Below are 13,923 nucleotides of genomic sequence, written 5' to 3'. Positions count from 1 at the left end.
AAATGATTTACTGCCAACCTGCAAAACTCGTGAAACTGTTCCAGTTATTCAAGCTGCTACCTATAGCTACAGTTACAGGTTAAAGCTAGAGAGAATGTTGTCTGTTGAAGATACAGAGATATGGTAATTGAGAGAGCTGTTGCTTTTAAAAATGGATCTGAGTCATAGGTTCAGTGTTTTGATAAAATTTATCTCCTAGTGTGGAGGAGGGTGGGTGGTGGTATGCATTTGAACTGAAGAAAAGAATAAAGTCCCAGAACTTGAAACCACTTGGAAATTTTAAGTAAGTAGATATTTCTCTCCCTCTCGCTCTCTCTCCCCCTCCCTCCCCGCTTCCCACCCCCACTCCTGTGCTTATTGCATATCCTATGTATGTTTTTAAGAAACAGATGACAAGTAAATGAGTAATCTAAGATTTAAAACAAAACATACTTGCGAAGCCTTTCACCCTCTCTTAAATATTTGTCCACATCTTTTACATTTTCTTCTAAATGGCATGCATAGGAACTTTTGCAATGCCAATAGTAGGTAGTTCACAAGTAGAAAGCATAATTCCTGCCTTCAGCAAGTTTACAGTCTAACTGGGAAGATCATTGTTATGTAAAATGATCACCCTAAAGAGCTACAAAGTCTTGTTTTCGGTTTCATGTATCCTTGCAAATTGATAATGCAACATCAAATGATTGCAAATTAAAATATTGAGATAGTAAGCGCTTATCATTCTAATACTTTTTCTGGGTAAAGGGAATTTAATGTGAGCGAAAGTAGAAAAAAGAATGTAGGAAAGAAGAAAATATAATATTGCGTCAGAGAGAATGTTTTAGATTTCGATTCCAAACATTCATCCCGCAGTATCTGAATGGCACTTGAGAGAAAAAGGACCCGATCATGAGCGTTGGAAAGGAACGTAAATTACACACCCAAAGTCCTCCGGAAGTTCATTCAGAACCATTTCAGCAATTTTTTTCTTGGCTTAGATGGCACCATGGTCAACCAAAGAAGAGTTAGGAAAGTTCTCCTAAAACCAAAGGCTTGATTGTGGTGTGAAGTGAACTAGTCATTTCTTCCAGCTTCTCTATTATCAATTGCAGTTTGGGGTTTTTGTTCAGCAAACTGTAAACCATATTAATTATTAACTTTCCAGTTTTCTCAAGGAATCACAAAGTGAGCGTTTTCTCTGTCAGGAATTCTTTCTCCATTGATTCCAAACCCCAACATGTGCTTTCCAGAGCCTCTGATGTTTCATTAGTTCTACAGATGTTTTGTAAATGCATTGCAGCGAAATTTGCCTGTGCTGCAGAAAGTATGGCTGATGGGAGTTGCAGTTTGGACAGAGCTCGGGTTAGATGAGATGGAAACGGAAACTGAAACTTCTAACTGGCTCACCAGGAAGTCAGGAATTCACAAAAAGAGCAGAAGAAGGAATTTCATTTGAGGGGGTTTTTCAAATAAGCCTGTTTTGGGGAGTGGAGGGGTGTGGACGCCCCAGGAGATGACTCGTCACTGTTTTCCTTGGTGCTTGGCCTATAGATTATTTTCCACTGGAGATTTTTTCTTTCTTAGAAAAAACAGCAACCAGGAAGAGGAGCTTCAGTTTTAGAACTCCAGGTAAATGGCTTAAGTTTCACACTTGAGGAGAAATAGAAGAATGGCTTCAAAATATCCATACAGTGCAAAGGCCATGGAAGTAATGACGGTCAGTGCAAACAAGGGAATAGATGATTTTTTTTTTAAATGACTGCAGTTTCTACAGCATACAATTCTCCTATTGTCCAATTTTCTTTTGTGAAAGAAATGGAATTACCAGTTTCAGCCTTCTATTCCTAATTGAGCGGCCCCTAAGTTTAGGAGTTTGGCTGCTACAGTTGTTATTAAAAAGAAAATTATTACAGTGGAAAAAAGAAAACCAGACTGACAGGCTCTTTCTAGTAGAAAAATCTCTTTAAATCTTCCAGACTCTCTCAGAGAGTGTGTCTGGAAGATTTATATATATATATATATATACACACACACACATATATATATACTCACACATGCATATGTGTATATACATAATCTACATACATATATGTATATGTATACACATAAACATACATATATATATATATATATAGGTTTTCATCCAAGCTTGTTTGAAATCTCTCTCAGAAAAAGAAATGTATAGTAGTATTTATGTTAATATTCTATCAGCGTTACAACAAAGCAGAGTCTTTCTATTTGTGAAGTTTATGCTTTTAAAGTAGTAGAAACTGACAGTGATAGAATATTTTACTAGGCCTTTCTTTGAGATAAACTGGCTCAAAATACTCCATGATCAGTCACAAATTTCCTGAATACTAATCTCTGCTCATATCAACAATTATTGATTTGAATTCAGCTGGCTGTGAAATTGTGTTCTGGTTGACCCTTCCAAAATGCCTAGAGGTTTCTCAGCAGTTTCCGAGATGAGATGTAATCCAGCCTGGGCCTTGGATGGAATACAAACAAATCAAGTACCCGCGTTCTGAAATGAAAATCTTCCTGAAGTATTTGACACTGAGCAGAGGCAGGCTTTCATTTCCTAAAAAGTAATGAAGCTGTCTTAATTCCATCTCCAAGTTGTTATTCCTAGATTGAGAAAGGATGCTGAGGACAAAATCATTTTTCACAAGAAAAGCAACAATAGTAGCGCTTGTCATTCTATTAAAAAAAATAACTGTGTATGGATAAAATGCTGTCTAAATGGAAAGGAAGGTCAAAATTTGAAGCCAGGCAGCACAAAAGATGGTCAGATTATGAGTATAAAACCTGGTCCCTTGGTCAAAGTGGGGTGTTAAATTCTCCTACTATGATTGTGTTACTGTCGATTTCCCCTTTTATGGCTGTTAGCATTTGCATTATGTATTGAGGTGCTCCTATGTTGGGTGCATAAATATTTACAATTGTCATATCTTCTTCTTGGTCATTATGTAGTGTCCTTCTTTGTCTCTTGTAGTAGTCTTTATTTTAAAGTCTATTTTGTCTGATATTAGAATTGCTACTCCAGCTTTCTTTTGATTTCCATTTGCATGGAATATCTTTTTCCATCCCCTCACTTTCAGTCTGGATGTGTCTCTAGGTCTGAAGTGGGTCTCTTGTAGACAACATATGTACAAGTCTTGTTTTTGTATCCATTCATCCAGTCTATGTCTTTTGGTTGGAGCATTTAATCCATTTACATTTAAGGTAATTATTGATATATATGTTCCTATTACCATTTTCTTAATTGTTTTGGGTTTGTTTTTGTAGGTCTTTTCCTTCTCTTGTGTTTCCTGCCTAGAGAAGTTCCTTTAGCATTTGTTGTAGAGCTGGTTTGGTGGTGCCGAATTCTCTTAACTTTTGCTTTTCTGTAAAGTCTTTAATTTCTCCTTCAAATCTGAATGAGATCCTTGCTGGGTAGAGTAATCTTGGTTGTAGGTTTTTCTCTTTCATCACTTTAAATATGTCCTGCCAGTCCCTTCTGACTTGCAGAGTTTCTGCTGAAAGATCAGCTGTTAACCTTATGGGGATTCCCTTGTATGTTATTTGTTGCTTTTCCCTTGCTGCTTTTAATATTTTTCCTTTGTATTTAATTTTTGATAGTTTGATTAATATGTGTCTCAGCATATTTCTCTTTGGGTTTATCCTGTATGGTACTCTCTGTGCTTCCCAGACTTGATTAACTATTTCCTTTCCCATGTTAGGGAAGTTTTTGACTATAATCTCTTCAAATATTTTCTCAGACCCTTTCTTTTCCTCTTCTTCTTCTGGGACCTCTGTAATTTGAATGTTGGTGCATTTAATGTTGTCCCAGAGGTCTCTGAGACTGTCCTCAATTCTTTTCATTCTTTTTTCTTTATTCTGCTCCCTGGCAGTTATTTCTACCATTTTATCTTCCAGCTCACTTATCTGTTCTTCTACCTCAGTTATTCTGTTATTGATTCCTTCTAGAGTATTTTTAATTTCAGTAATTGTGTTGTTCATCACTGTTTGTTTGCTCTTTAGTTCTTCTAGATTCTTGTTAAATGTTTCTTGTATTTTCTCCATTCTGTTTCTGAGATTTTGGATCATCTTTACTATCATTACTCTGAATTCTTTTTCAGGTAGTTTGTCTATTTCATCTTCATTTATTTGGTCTTGTAGGTTTTTACCTTGCTCCTTCATCTGTAACATATTTTTTTGACGTTTCTTTTTTTTTTTTTTTTTCTTTTTGATGGGTGGTGTTGTATTCCTGTCTTACTGGTTGTTTGGCCTGAGACGTCCTGCACTGGAGTTTGCAGGCAGTTGGATAGAGCTGGGTCTTGGTGCTGAGATGAGGCCCTCCGGGAGGCCTCACTCCAAGTGATATTCCCTGGGGTCTGAGGTTCTCTGTTAGTCCAGCGGTTTGGACTCGGAGCTCCCACCACAGGAGCTGGGGCCTGACCTCTGGCCTGGGAACCAAGATCCCACAAGCTTCATGGTTATTAAAAAAAAAAAAAAAAAAAAGAAAGAAAGAAAGAAAAAAAGGAGCAGTACAATATCAAAGAATAAAAAATAAAATAAAATTAGAAAAATAAAGCTATAATTGAAACAACTGCAACAAAGTAAAATAAAACCACAACAGAAAAAAAAAAAGAAAAAGAAAAGGGTGGGGGGGAACAAGCCAAAAGGAGAGATCACCAGTCTCTGGGGGTTCCTCCCATCCCCTTAGGTGTGCATGGTCCCCCACCTGTGCCTGGTATGTGCCTTAGTTGTGGGGAGACATGAATTCCACATCCTCCTCATACACTATCTTGACTCTGTCAACTTATCTTGATAAAGGAGGCAAAAATATACAGTGGAGAAAAGACAGCGTCTTCAATAAGTGCTGCTGGGAAAACTGGACAGCTACATGTAAAAGAATGAAATTAGAACACTCCCTAACACCATTCACAAAAATAAACTCAAAATGGATTAAAGACCTACATGTAAGGCCAGACACTATAAAACTCTTAGAGGAAAACATAAGCAGAACACTCTGTGACATAAATCACAGCAAGATCCTTTTTGACCCACCTCCTAGAGAAATGGAAATAAAACAAAAATAAATGGGACTGAGTGAAACTTAGAGGCTTTTGCACAGCAAAGGAAACCATAAACAAGACAAAAAGACAACCTTCAGAATGGGAAGAAGTGTTTGCAAATGAAGCAACTGACAAAGGATTAATCTCCAAAATTTACAAGCAGCTCATGCAGCTCAACATCAAAAAACAAACAACCCAATCCAAAAATGGGCAGGAAACCTAAATAGACATTTCTCCAAAGAAGATATACAGATTGCCAACAAACTCATGAAAGGTTGCTCAACATCACTAATCATTAGAGAAACGCAAATCAAAACTACAATGAGGCATCACCTCACACCAGTCAGAATGGCCATCATCAAAAAATCTACAAACAATAAATGCTGGAGAGGGTGTGGAGAGAAGGGAACCCTCTTGCACTGTTGGTGGGAATGTAAATTGATACAGCCACTATGGAGAACAGTATGGAGGTTCCTTAAAAAACTAAAAATAGAACTACCATACGACCCAGCAATCCCACTACTGGGCATATACCCTGAGAAAACCATAGTTCAAAAAGAGTCATGTACCACAATGTTCATTGCAGCCCTATTTACAGTAGCCAGGACATGGAAGCAACCTAAGTGTTCACTGACAGATGAATGGTTAAAGAAGATGTGGCACATTTATACAATGGAATATTACTCAGCCATAAAAAGAAATGAAGTTGAGTTATTTGTAGTGAGGTGGATGAACCTAGAGTCTGTCATACAGAGTGAAATAAGTCAGAAAGAGAAAAACACATACCATATGCTAACAAATATATATGGAATCTCAAAACAAAAATTGGTTCTGATGAACCTAGGGGCAGGACAGGAATAAAGATGCAGACGTTGAGAATGTTCTTGAAGACATGGGGAGGGGGAAGTGTAAGCTGGGACGAAGTGAGAGAGTCTCATTGACATATATACACTACCAAATGTAAAATAGATAGCTAGTGGGAAGCAGCTGCATAGTACAGGGAGATCAGCTCTGTGTTTTGCGACCACCTAGAGGGGTGAGATAAGGAGGGTGTGAGGGAGATGCAAGAGGGAGGAGATATGGGGATATACGTATGCATATAGCTGATTCATCTTGTTAAAAGCAGAAACTAACACAACACTGTAAAGCAATTATACTCCAATAAAGATGTTAAAAAAAAAAAAAAAACCCAACGTGGTCCCACCAGGTACTAGCTGTGTGACTTGGCAAGGGGAGAGGGGAGTGGGGCATGGGGACAGATGTTCGTGACCTGAGTGGAGAGATGAAATCATTAACACCAACATGCTAGAAACTACACTAGGCACCTTACATATGATTTCCCAGTTAATCTTCACCATCACCCTAGGAAGAGAAGCATTAATATCCCCATTTCACAGATGGTGAAACCTAGGCTCAAAGAGATCCGACAAAGGGCTCTCATCAAGTTTACTAACATATGACTAGGAAGGTCTGTCCCACCCCCAAGCCTGTGCTCTTTCTCCTGTACCTTGATGCAAAGTGTTCAACCTCTCTGAGCCTCAATCTTCTTATTGGTAAAATAGGAAAAACTTCTCCTACCTGACATGGCTCATCTTGAGGATTAAATACGATCATCCATGTAAATTCTAGCATACTTCCTGGCACATAGGTACTTAATAAATCCCAGCATTTTCCCCTCACCACCCTCCTCCTAGGTTTAGGCGCAGCTAGCTGCCCTAACAGCAATGTGAAAGGGGCACCTGTGTGTGCATTCATGGACACAGCAAAAAGAAAAGGAGAAGAGGTACCCAAAAGTCCTGCTGTGGCCTAGACAGCTTTTCCACCCTGTTACAGAACTGACTTTTCTCCTCAGTAGCAAGGGACAGGCTTCACGTAGTGGCCTCTGAAAGACTGTGTACTGTGTCACTGGCAGCTCATCATATCCCCCAGCAGTGCAGCTGTGATAAGAACCAGATGATCCAAATTTCCTCAGCAAAGCCAGCAGCAAATATCTGGGAAGGCGCATGCCTCAGTATCCATCCACACACCCTGCTCTTTAAGAAAGTACATCAAAAAGCTAATGGACTTTTACAAGAGCCCAGTTACTGCTTAACGTCTGTAAGCTCTCAAGAGCAGAGCATCACAACTCCTACTATGTACAGTTGGCGGCAGAACCCGTATTCCAAGTTCTTAAAGAAGCCAAGGATTAGGTAAGATTTATAGGGACCTGATGTAGGGAAGCTAAAAATGAAGTCTGCAGATTCGTTTCCAAAGCTTGGTACACAGATGGGATGTTCCTGTGTATAGATTTCTCCACATTGCATGGGCACACCACAGGAAAAATGGTTCTCTCATCACTGGAGGAGTTTCTCCCCCCCCCTTTTTAATTTCGAGGTGTGTGACATCCATTTAGTACAGTCACGTACACAGGTCCAGATGGCTTAAGCTAAATGCTGTCTGTCTGGGAGAAGAGGAAAAACTCCTTGCTGATTTTGAAAGAGTAAGAACCGCTCTTCCATTCATCCCATTACCCATTTTGCTACTTTTGAGGATCTGTTGATGTCTGAAAAACACTTTGCTTATAAGATAACTTCATTTGCTATAAGACTTCAATTCTACAAAAACCTATCATCCATTTTCTCAGAACCTACTTTCGTTTTCATTTTGTTCTGTATAACTTGACCTCTTGTTACAACATTTGGAAAAACTATTTTCCAAATACTCGGTGTATGTATCTCCGAGTAGATATAACTCTGTCTTCTTATTGCTAATTTGTGCTTCGTCCTACAACATCTTTCCTAAGTCTTTGATAACCTGTTCAGATTCCAGTGGAAAAGGGTTCTGGCTAAGGAGGTACATAGGAGGTCATTCTGAGGTTAAGTGTCTACTGGGCTGTGAGGTGCAGGGAAACTATTGCTTCATGTGATTACTCTGTGTTAACTACTTGTAGCTGTCAGGCTTAAAGCTGTTCACCTGAGACTTGGTTGCTGCAATTGCCTCTGAAATTAACCACAAAATGATCAGATGAAAACCACGTTTAGATAAGCAGTAATGGCGAGAAAATGACACCATTCTGAGGTTGATGGATTTAGAGAAGCTCTTCTAATCTTCTTCGAATATTCCTAGGAGGTATACAGTGATTCGGCCACAGTCTATATTCCATGCAGTTGGCATGGACTGAGGCTTAGAGTCACTTGACTGACCAGGAGCAAGGGTGGATGGAAACTGAGAAGTTGATGGCTGAATTTTCTAACAAGAAACTACAGTTGACCCATAAACAACTCAGGTTTGAAGTGCCTCCACTTATATCAGATTTTTTCAATAGTAAAGACTGTAGCTCTACGTGGCCTGTGGATATGGAGGAACTGCAGGTAGAGAGGGACGGCCATAAGTTACCCTAGATTTTCGATTGAGTGCAGGTCAGCACCCTTCACCCCCAAGTGTTAAAGGGTCAACTGTAGTTGATTTAGGAGTCATCATCAGTGCTATATTCAAAGGTCATCATGTGGCACCAAAGATCTAGAAATAGCTAGACTTTTTCTAAATTGCATAACTCAAGGGAAGTATTTGATTTTCGTAGGATTATAGAACCAAGACTCAGGGCTTTCTCCTCTCAGTGTTCACTAGATTTCTGAAATGTCAACTAAAAGGAGGTGCCAGTTATCCATTCTAACCCAGCCAGTGACTATAGAAAAAAATAAGTGCTATACTAAGAAGGAAATTTATAATGGGCTTTCCCCTCAAGTTCAATATCAGATGCAGTTTTGACCTTTTCTGATAAATCTCCTGTTGGTAGAACCTTGGCTTACATACAGAATTTAATGGTTGCACTTTAGTTCTCTGTCAATTAGTAGCTAAAGACCATCATCTCACCTGACACTGTTGCTGAAATTTCTGGCAGTGGTCAGGAATAATCTCTTGATCACTGTGTTTTTATAACATTCATGACCTTGTTTCTGAGATATTGACATTAAAATATTAGGTTTATGTGATGGAAATCAAATCAAGAAACATTGGTTGGGATGTAATGGGAAAGCTTAGAATTTTGGTTTCAGAAGCAGTCAGCATTGCCTCTAGGCAACTCATTATCTATTCCTGTTTTCTTCTGCTTCCGTTTTTCTTCCTAGATGCAATTTAAAGTTTACACTTTTTGAAAAATGCTACTGTGAAGTGAAGTGGAATGCACATTCCACAATAAGAGAGTAATAAACATGAGTCCCACCTGGACTAAGCACGAAAGTTATTTATAATGAAGGCCCTCTTAACAACTGTAATAAGCAAATGCTTCTACATCTTAAATGACCTGCAAGGCTTTGCTGAAATGTCATTTCAGGTTATAGATGTAAAAATCTGGCACAGTTAAAGAGGAGGAAAATTACTTTCTCTAACATTAAACATGAATTCAGTTGAAATGAATTATGTTTATTCTGCTGGTTAAAAGAAAAGTTGGAGTTTGTTCCAGTTTAAAGAATAGGTCCATGACTTTCTTCTGGGCTAGTGTGCAATGTCCTTCAGAGAAATGTGGGTGCCTAATATGTCTAGTTGTGTGGAAACTTGTAACGGGTGATGAGGTAAGATGTTTAGTCAGTGAACCCTCACCTTAGAGTCATTTTAGTGCCTCTCCAGACATGGCACATGAGAAATATCAAGGAACTTTAGCACAGAGTTTGAAACAATTTGCTTCTCTAGAAAAACCAAATCTCAGCCATACATTATTTCCTAAATATCTTATCCAGAGAGCTGCCAGAGAGAAACTGCTGCAGGATTTGTCATTCTGGTGTTCTTACCTCACATGGAAGTAGAGTTCACATGTGAATGCCGCATGTGGAATTATTTTTTTCAGTTGTAGTAATTGGATAGTATCATAATTTGTAATCACTCATCTTGCTTAGTTTAATTACTTCATGCAGGCTAGCGTTTGTGATGCTGGTTTTCATCTCAGTCAGATTGAATTTTAATAAAATAAGGGAAATTGCATTGTACAATGCATGAGTGTCACGGAAATAATTACTGCATCAGGCAAATACTCTCTCAACAGAACCATCTTCCAGTCACACAGAGCAAACAAAACGGGAGCCAGGAGGTGCACAATAAACTTTTTTAAAATCTGAGGAATGAATTTACTGGCTGAGCAAGAGACTCAGTATATATATATATAAATGGCAAAGGGTCTTTTCCCCCTCACTAGCGTATTAAGCTTGGAAACAGAATACCCTGTATTGCTGTGATTAGAGATTGGTTTTATTAACCCTAAAAACCAGGCTTTGGAGCTCAGTAAATACTTCCTTTAGAAAGGACAGGTTTGGGGGTAACCAATGTATTTCTGTTTCCTATTCAATGCTGCATTTTATAGGAACCTCAAGCTCCTGGCAGGTCATATCGTCAGGTCAGGGTCATGTGGCAGGAGACTGGAAGGTTCTGCTGTGGGAAAGTCAGGGTTTTAAGAAAGATGAACCTTACATAGGGCAGTGTTTCAACTAAGCTCAGCAGAAAAAAAAAAAAAAAACACCGCTACCCATGACGTTAATAAGTAATATTAGATAATAATGTTAATAATAGCATCAAATGCTTACATAGTATTTATTATTTAGGCCCTATGAGCTTTTTAAAATGTGCATATGTATTTGTTTTTATTGTGGCATGGTATATATAACATAAAATATACACTCTTACTCATTTTTAAGTGTACAGTTCAGTGGCAGTAAATACATTCACATTGTTATGCGGCCATCACCACCATCGATCTCCAGAATTATTTTCTTCTTACCAAATTGAAATTCTGTATCCATTAAACAATAACTCCCCATCCCCCCCCAACCCCTAGCAACCACCATTCGACTTTCTGTCTTTATGAATTTGACTACTCTAGGTACCTCCTGTAAGTGAAATCATATAACATTCATCCTTTTGTATCTAGCTTACTTCACTTAGCATAATGTCCTTGGTTTATCCGTGTTGTAGCATGTGTCAGAATTTCCTTTCTTTTTAAGGCTGAATAATATTCCATTACATGACTATATTGTATGACTATTCCATTGTATGACTATACAAAATACATTGTATGTATTTTGTTTATCCATTCATTCTCCCATGGACACTTGGATTATTTCTGTCCTATGTGCTTTTTATATATTAACTATTTTAATCCTCACAACGTCTCAGTGATGTAGATAGTTTTATTATCTCCATTCTATGATAAGAAAAGTGAAGCACAAGAACATCACAGCTGGGAGGCTCTGGAGCCAATATTCCACTCCAGGCTGAGTACGTCTGTAGTCTCTACTTCTAACCACTATCTATCCTACTGCTCATTTCAAATGATTTAGGACTCTAAATATAGCATACACAAGCTAGACAATCCTTGATATAATACTCTAAGGCCAGGTTTGTGGCTCCATTTATACAGGCAGTAAAAGTTCCAAGGAGTAATCAATTTGACAAATGAGCCCCATAGCAACATATTTATAAAGAATCCCATTACTGCAAAATGAATAGCTTTCTAGGGGTGAAACAATGTGCTTTTCTTTTTCAGGAGCTCCTCCTAATTGGATGATATAGCCTTGAGTATAACTAGATAGGGCGTGAGAAAATCTTTAAGAGCTACCATTTATAGAGCCTACTATATGCTGGTCATTTTACTTGCATCATCTCAAGTTCTCACAATGCTTTATAAGAGGTTAGCCTCGTGTTGCCTCTGTATTCCATGCTCTTCCAGTATTATACACTGCCTATGCTCTCTCCTTAGAGAAAAAACTGAAGATGAACCGTCATATTGCCTATCATGCACATTTTCTTTACAGTTTGCTTTTTCCAAATATAAATAGTTTTGAAACTTTAACATTTGTCATGTGTATGTTATTGACATGAAGCAATACCACCTTTACTATATGGGTATCACTTGGTTTATTCAGTAAAGTAACTTGGCCACAGTTTACACTAGCTATTTGTAGAACTCTTGCCATGGGCTGAGTTGTATCCCCCCCAAATTCATATGTTGAAGCCCTCCTGCCCAATGTGATGTTATTTGAAGATGGAGACTTTAGGAGATAATTAGGGTTAGATAAGGTGGTGAGGGTGGGGCCCTTATGATGAGATTAGTGCCCTTCTAACAAGAGACACCAGTGAGCTTGCTCTCCCTCTCTTACTCACATAAAGTAGAGGTCATATTACCACATAGTGACAAAGAAGCCATCTGCAACCCAAAGGGAAAGTCTTCACTGGGAGCCAACCATGCTGGCATCCTGGTCTCGGACTTTGACTCCAAAGCTGTGGAAAAATAAATTTTTATTGTTTAAAACACCCAGGCTGGTATTTTGTTACAGCAACATGAGCAGACTAATACAACTGTGAACGTACATATGTGACACTTTCTCAATTTATAATAACATAATAATTATAGGTAATATTTATTTGTGATTTACTCTGAAACTAGTCCTAAGTTTAGTTTGTATAACTAGTCTTTCTACAGTGTGTGTGTGTGGGGGGAGGGTGTGCATGCACACATGTGGATGTAGTGTCATGGTTATAATATTATCCCCATTTTATAGAAAGGGAAATTGAAGTGTAAAGAGGTGGTAAGTTACTTGTACAAGGACATATAATTACTTAAAAAACAGAATCCATGTCCAAACCCAGGAAGTTTCTAACTTCAGAACCTGTTCTATTAACTATTATTATTATTCTATTATGTAACTGGCACAAATTTTCTCTTTAACTCTTCTAAGAAATGTGAAGCACTACATGGAGACCTACACATTACAATTTTCCTTACAGTAAATGCAGATTTCACTAGGAAGTCTGTCAATAACAAGCAAATCTGTCTGTCTGGAGCCAATCCTTGCATTACTGAAGTTACTTCATGCAATTATTCTCATTAACACATCTGAAAACTAGGAATGATGCTGCTTCACTTAAAAAAAAAAGTCAGTTGTATAAAATGTTAAATTTTGGAAAGCAGTGCTGGTATGTACATGTCAATCTCCTCAGAGCAGAAACATCTTTGAGTTCAGCTTCTCTCTTCACAAAGCAACAAAAGAGTAGACTCGTGAACCCTGGGCAAAACTGTGACTTCAGTGCAATCTATCTTCCTCTGACCCAGATTCTTATTTCTGACCACCTTTTTCTGTTCACTCCCATAAATGCAGTCCCTTGCTCTTTTCAGTCACAGCCCAGGGTCCTTGAACTCAAATATCCCTCTCCCTAAACATATGCACAGTATTAAGTTGGAAAGAATCTGAGAATCTGAGCCCATCTTCATCCTCAACAAGGCCATCATATACAGACACACAGACCATCCACGCTTTAGGACGCACATTTCCGCATTCACTGAGGACTCATACTGACCATCCTCTCGTTCCTCACAGAGCTCCAGGACCGCACGCTCTGAGGAGGACCGGGACGGCCTGTGGGACGCCTGGGGCCCGTGGAGTGAGTGCTCACGCACCTGCGGTGGAGGGGCCTCCTACTCGCTGAGGCGCTGCCTCAGCAGCAAGTAAGTCCTGAACCCACAGCCTGGGGCTTTTGCAAGGCCCTGAGGGAGCAGGTTGGAGGCATACTTTTGGAGAAATGCAGAGCATTTTGTTGCACACAAATCCAGATGAAGGAATGAAAGGAAGGTCCAAAGAATTAAATATGACCATCTCCAACTAAGTATTTAGTTACTCTTATATGATAAGCAATATAGAATTTATTTCATTCACCAAGCAAATTTTCTTATCTGTTTTCATGTTAGAACTGGAAGGAAAATTTATTATTAGAAATGGATCTAGCATCTATAGCTCCATGATATATTATACTTTTGGTACCATCTTAATTATGGTGACAATAATAACAAAAATATTAACGTTAACATTAATAGCATATTATGTTGGATTCCAATGTTACCAAGTAGTTTGCAAATGAAGAA

At 38.5% G+C, this 13,923-nt stretch overlaps 1 protein-coding gene across 2 annotated transcripts in view; it reads left to right on the top strand.

Annotated features, from left to right (window-relative positions):
• Nucleotides 1–13,923, top strand: part of ADAMTSL1 (ADAMTS like 1) — a gene marked incomplete at both ends in the record, with an annotated part of 469,161 nt that overhangs the window by 21,713 nt on the left and 433,525 nt on the right. For both annotated transcript variants that reach the window (XM_079706140.1, XM_079706139.1), the window contains one exon: nucleotides 13,382–13,509. In XM_079706140.1, coding sequence (XP_079562266.1) covers nucleotides 13,382–13,509 — 128 coding nt within the window. The remainder of the gene's footprint in view (nucleotides 1–13,381; nucleotides 13,510–13,923) is intronic.

The sequence above is a fragment of the Hyperoodon ampullatus genome (genome assembly GCF_949752795.1).
Source record: "Hyperoodon ampullatus genome assembly, chromosome: 6".
Classification (NCBI taxonomy): domain Eukaryota; kingdom Metazoa; phylum Chordata; class Mammalia; order Artiodactyla; family Ziphiidae; genus Hyperoodon; species Hyperoodon ampullatus.
This window is presented reverse-complemented; position numbering and strand designations above follow the sequence as displayed.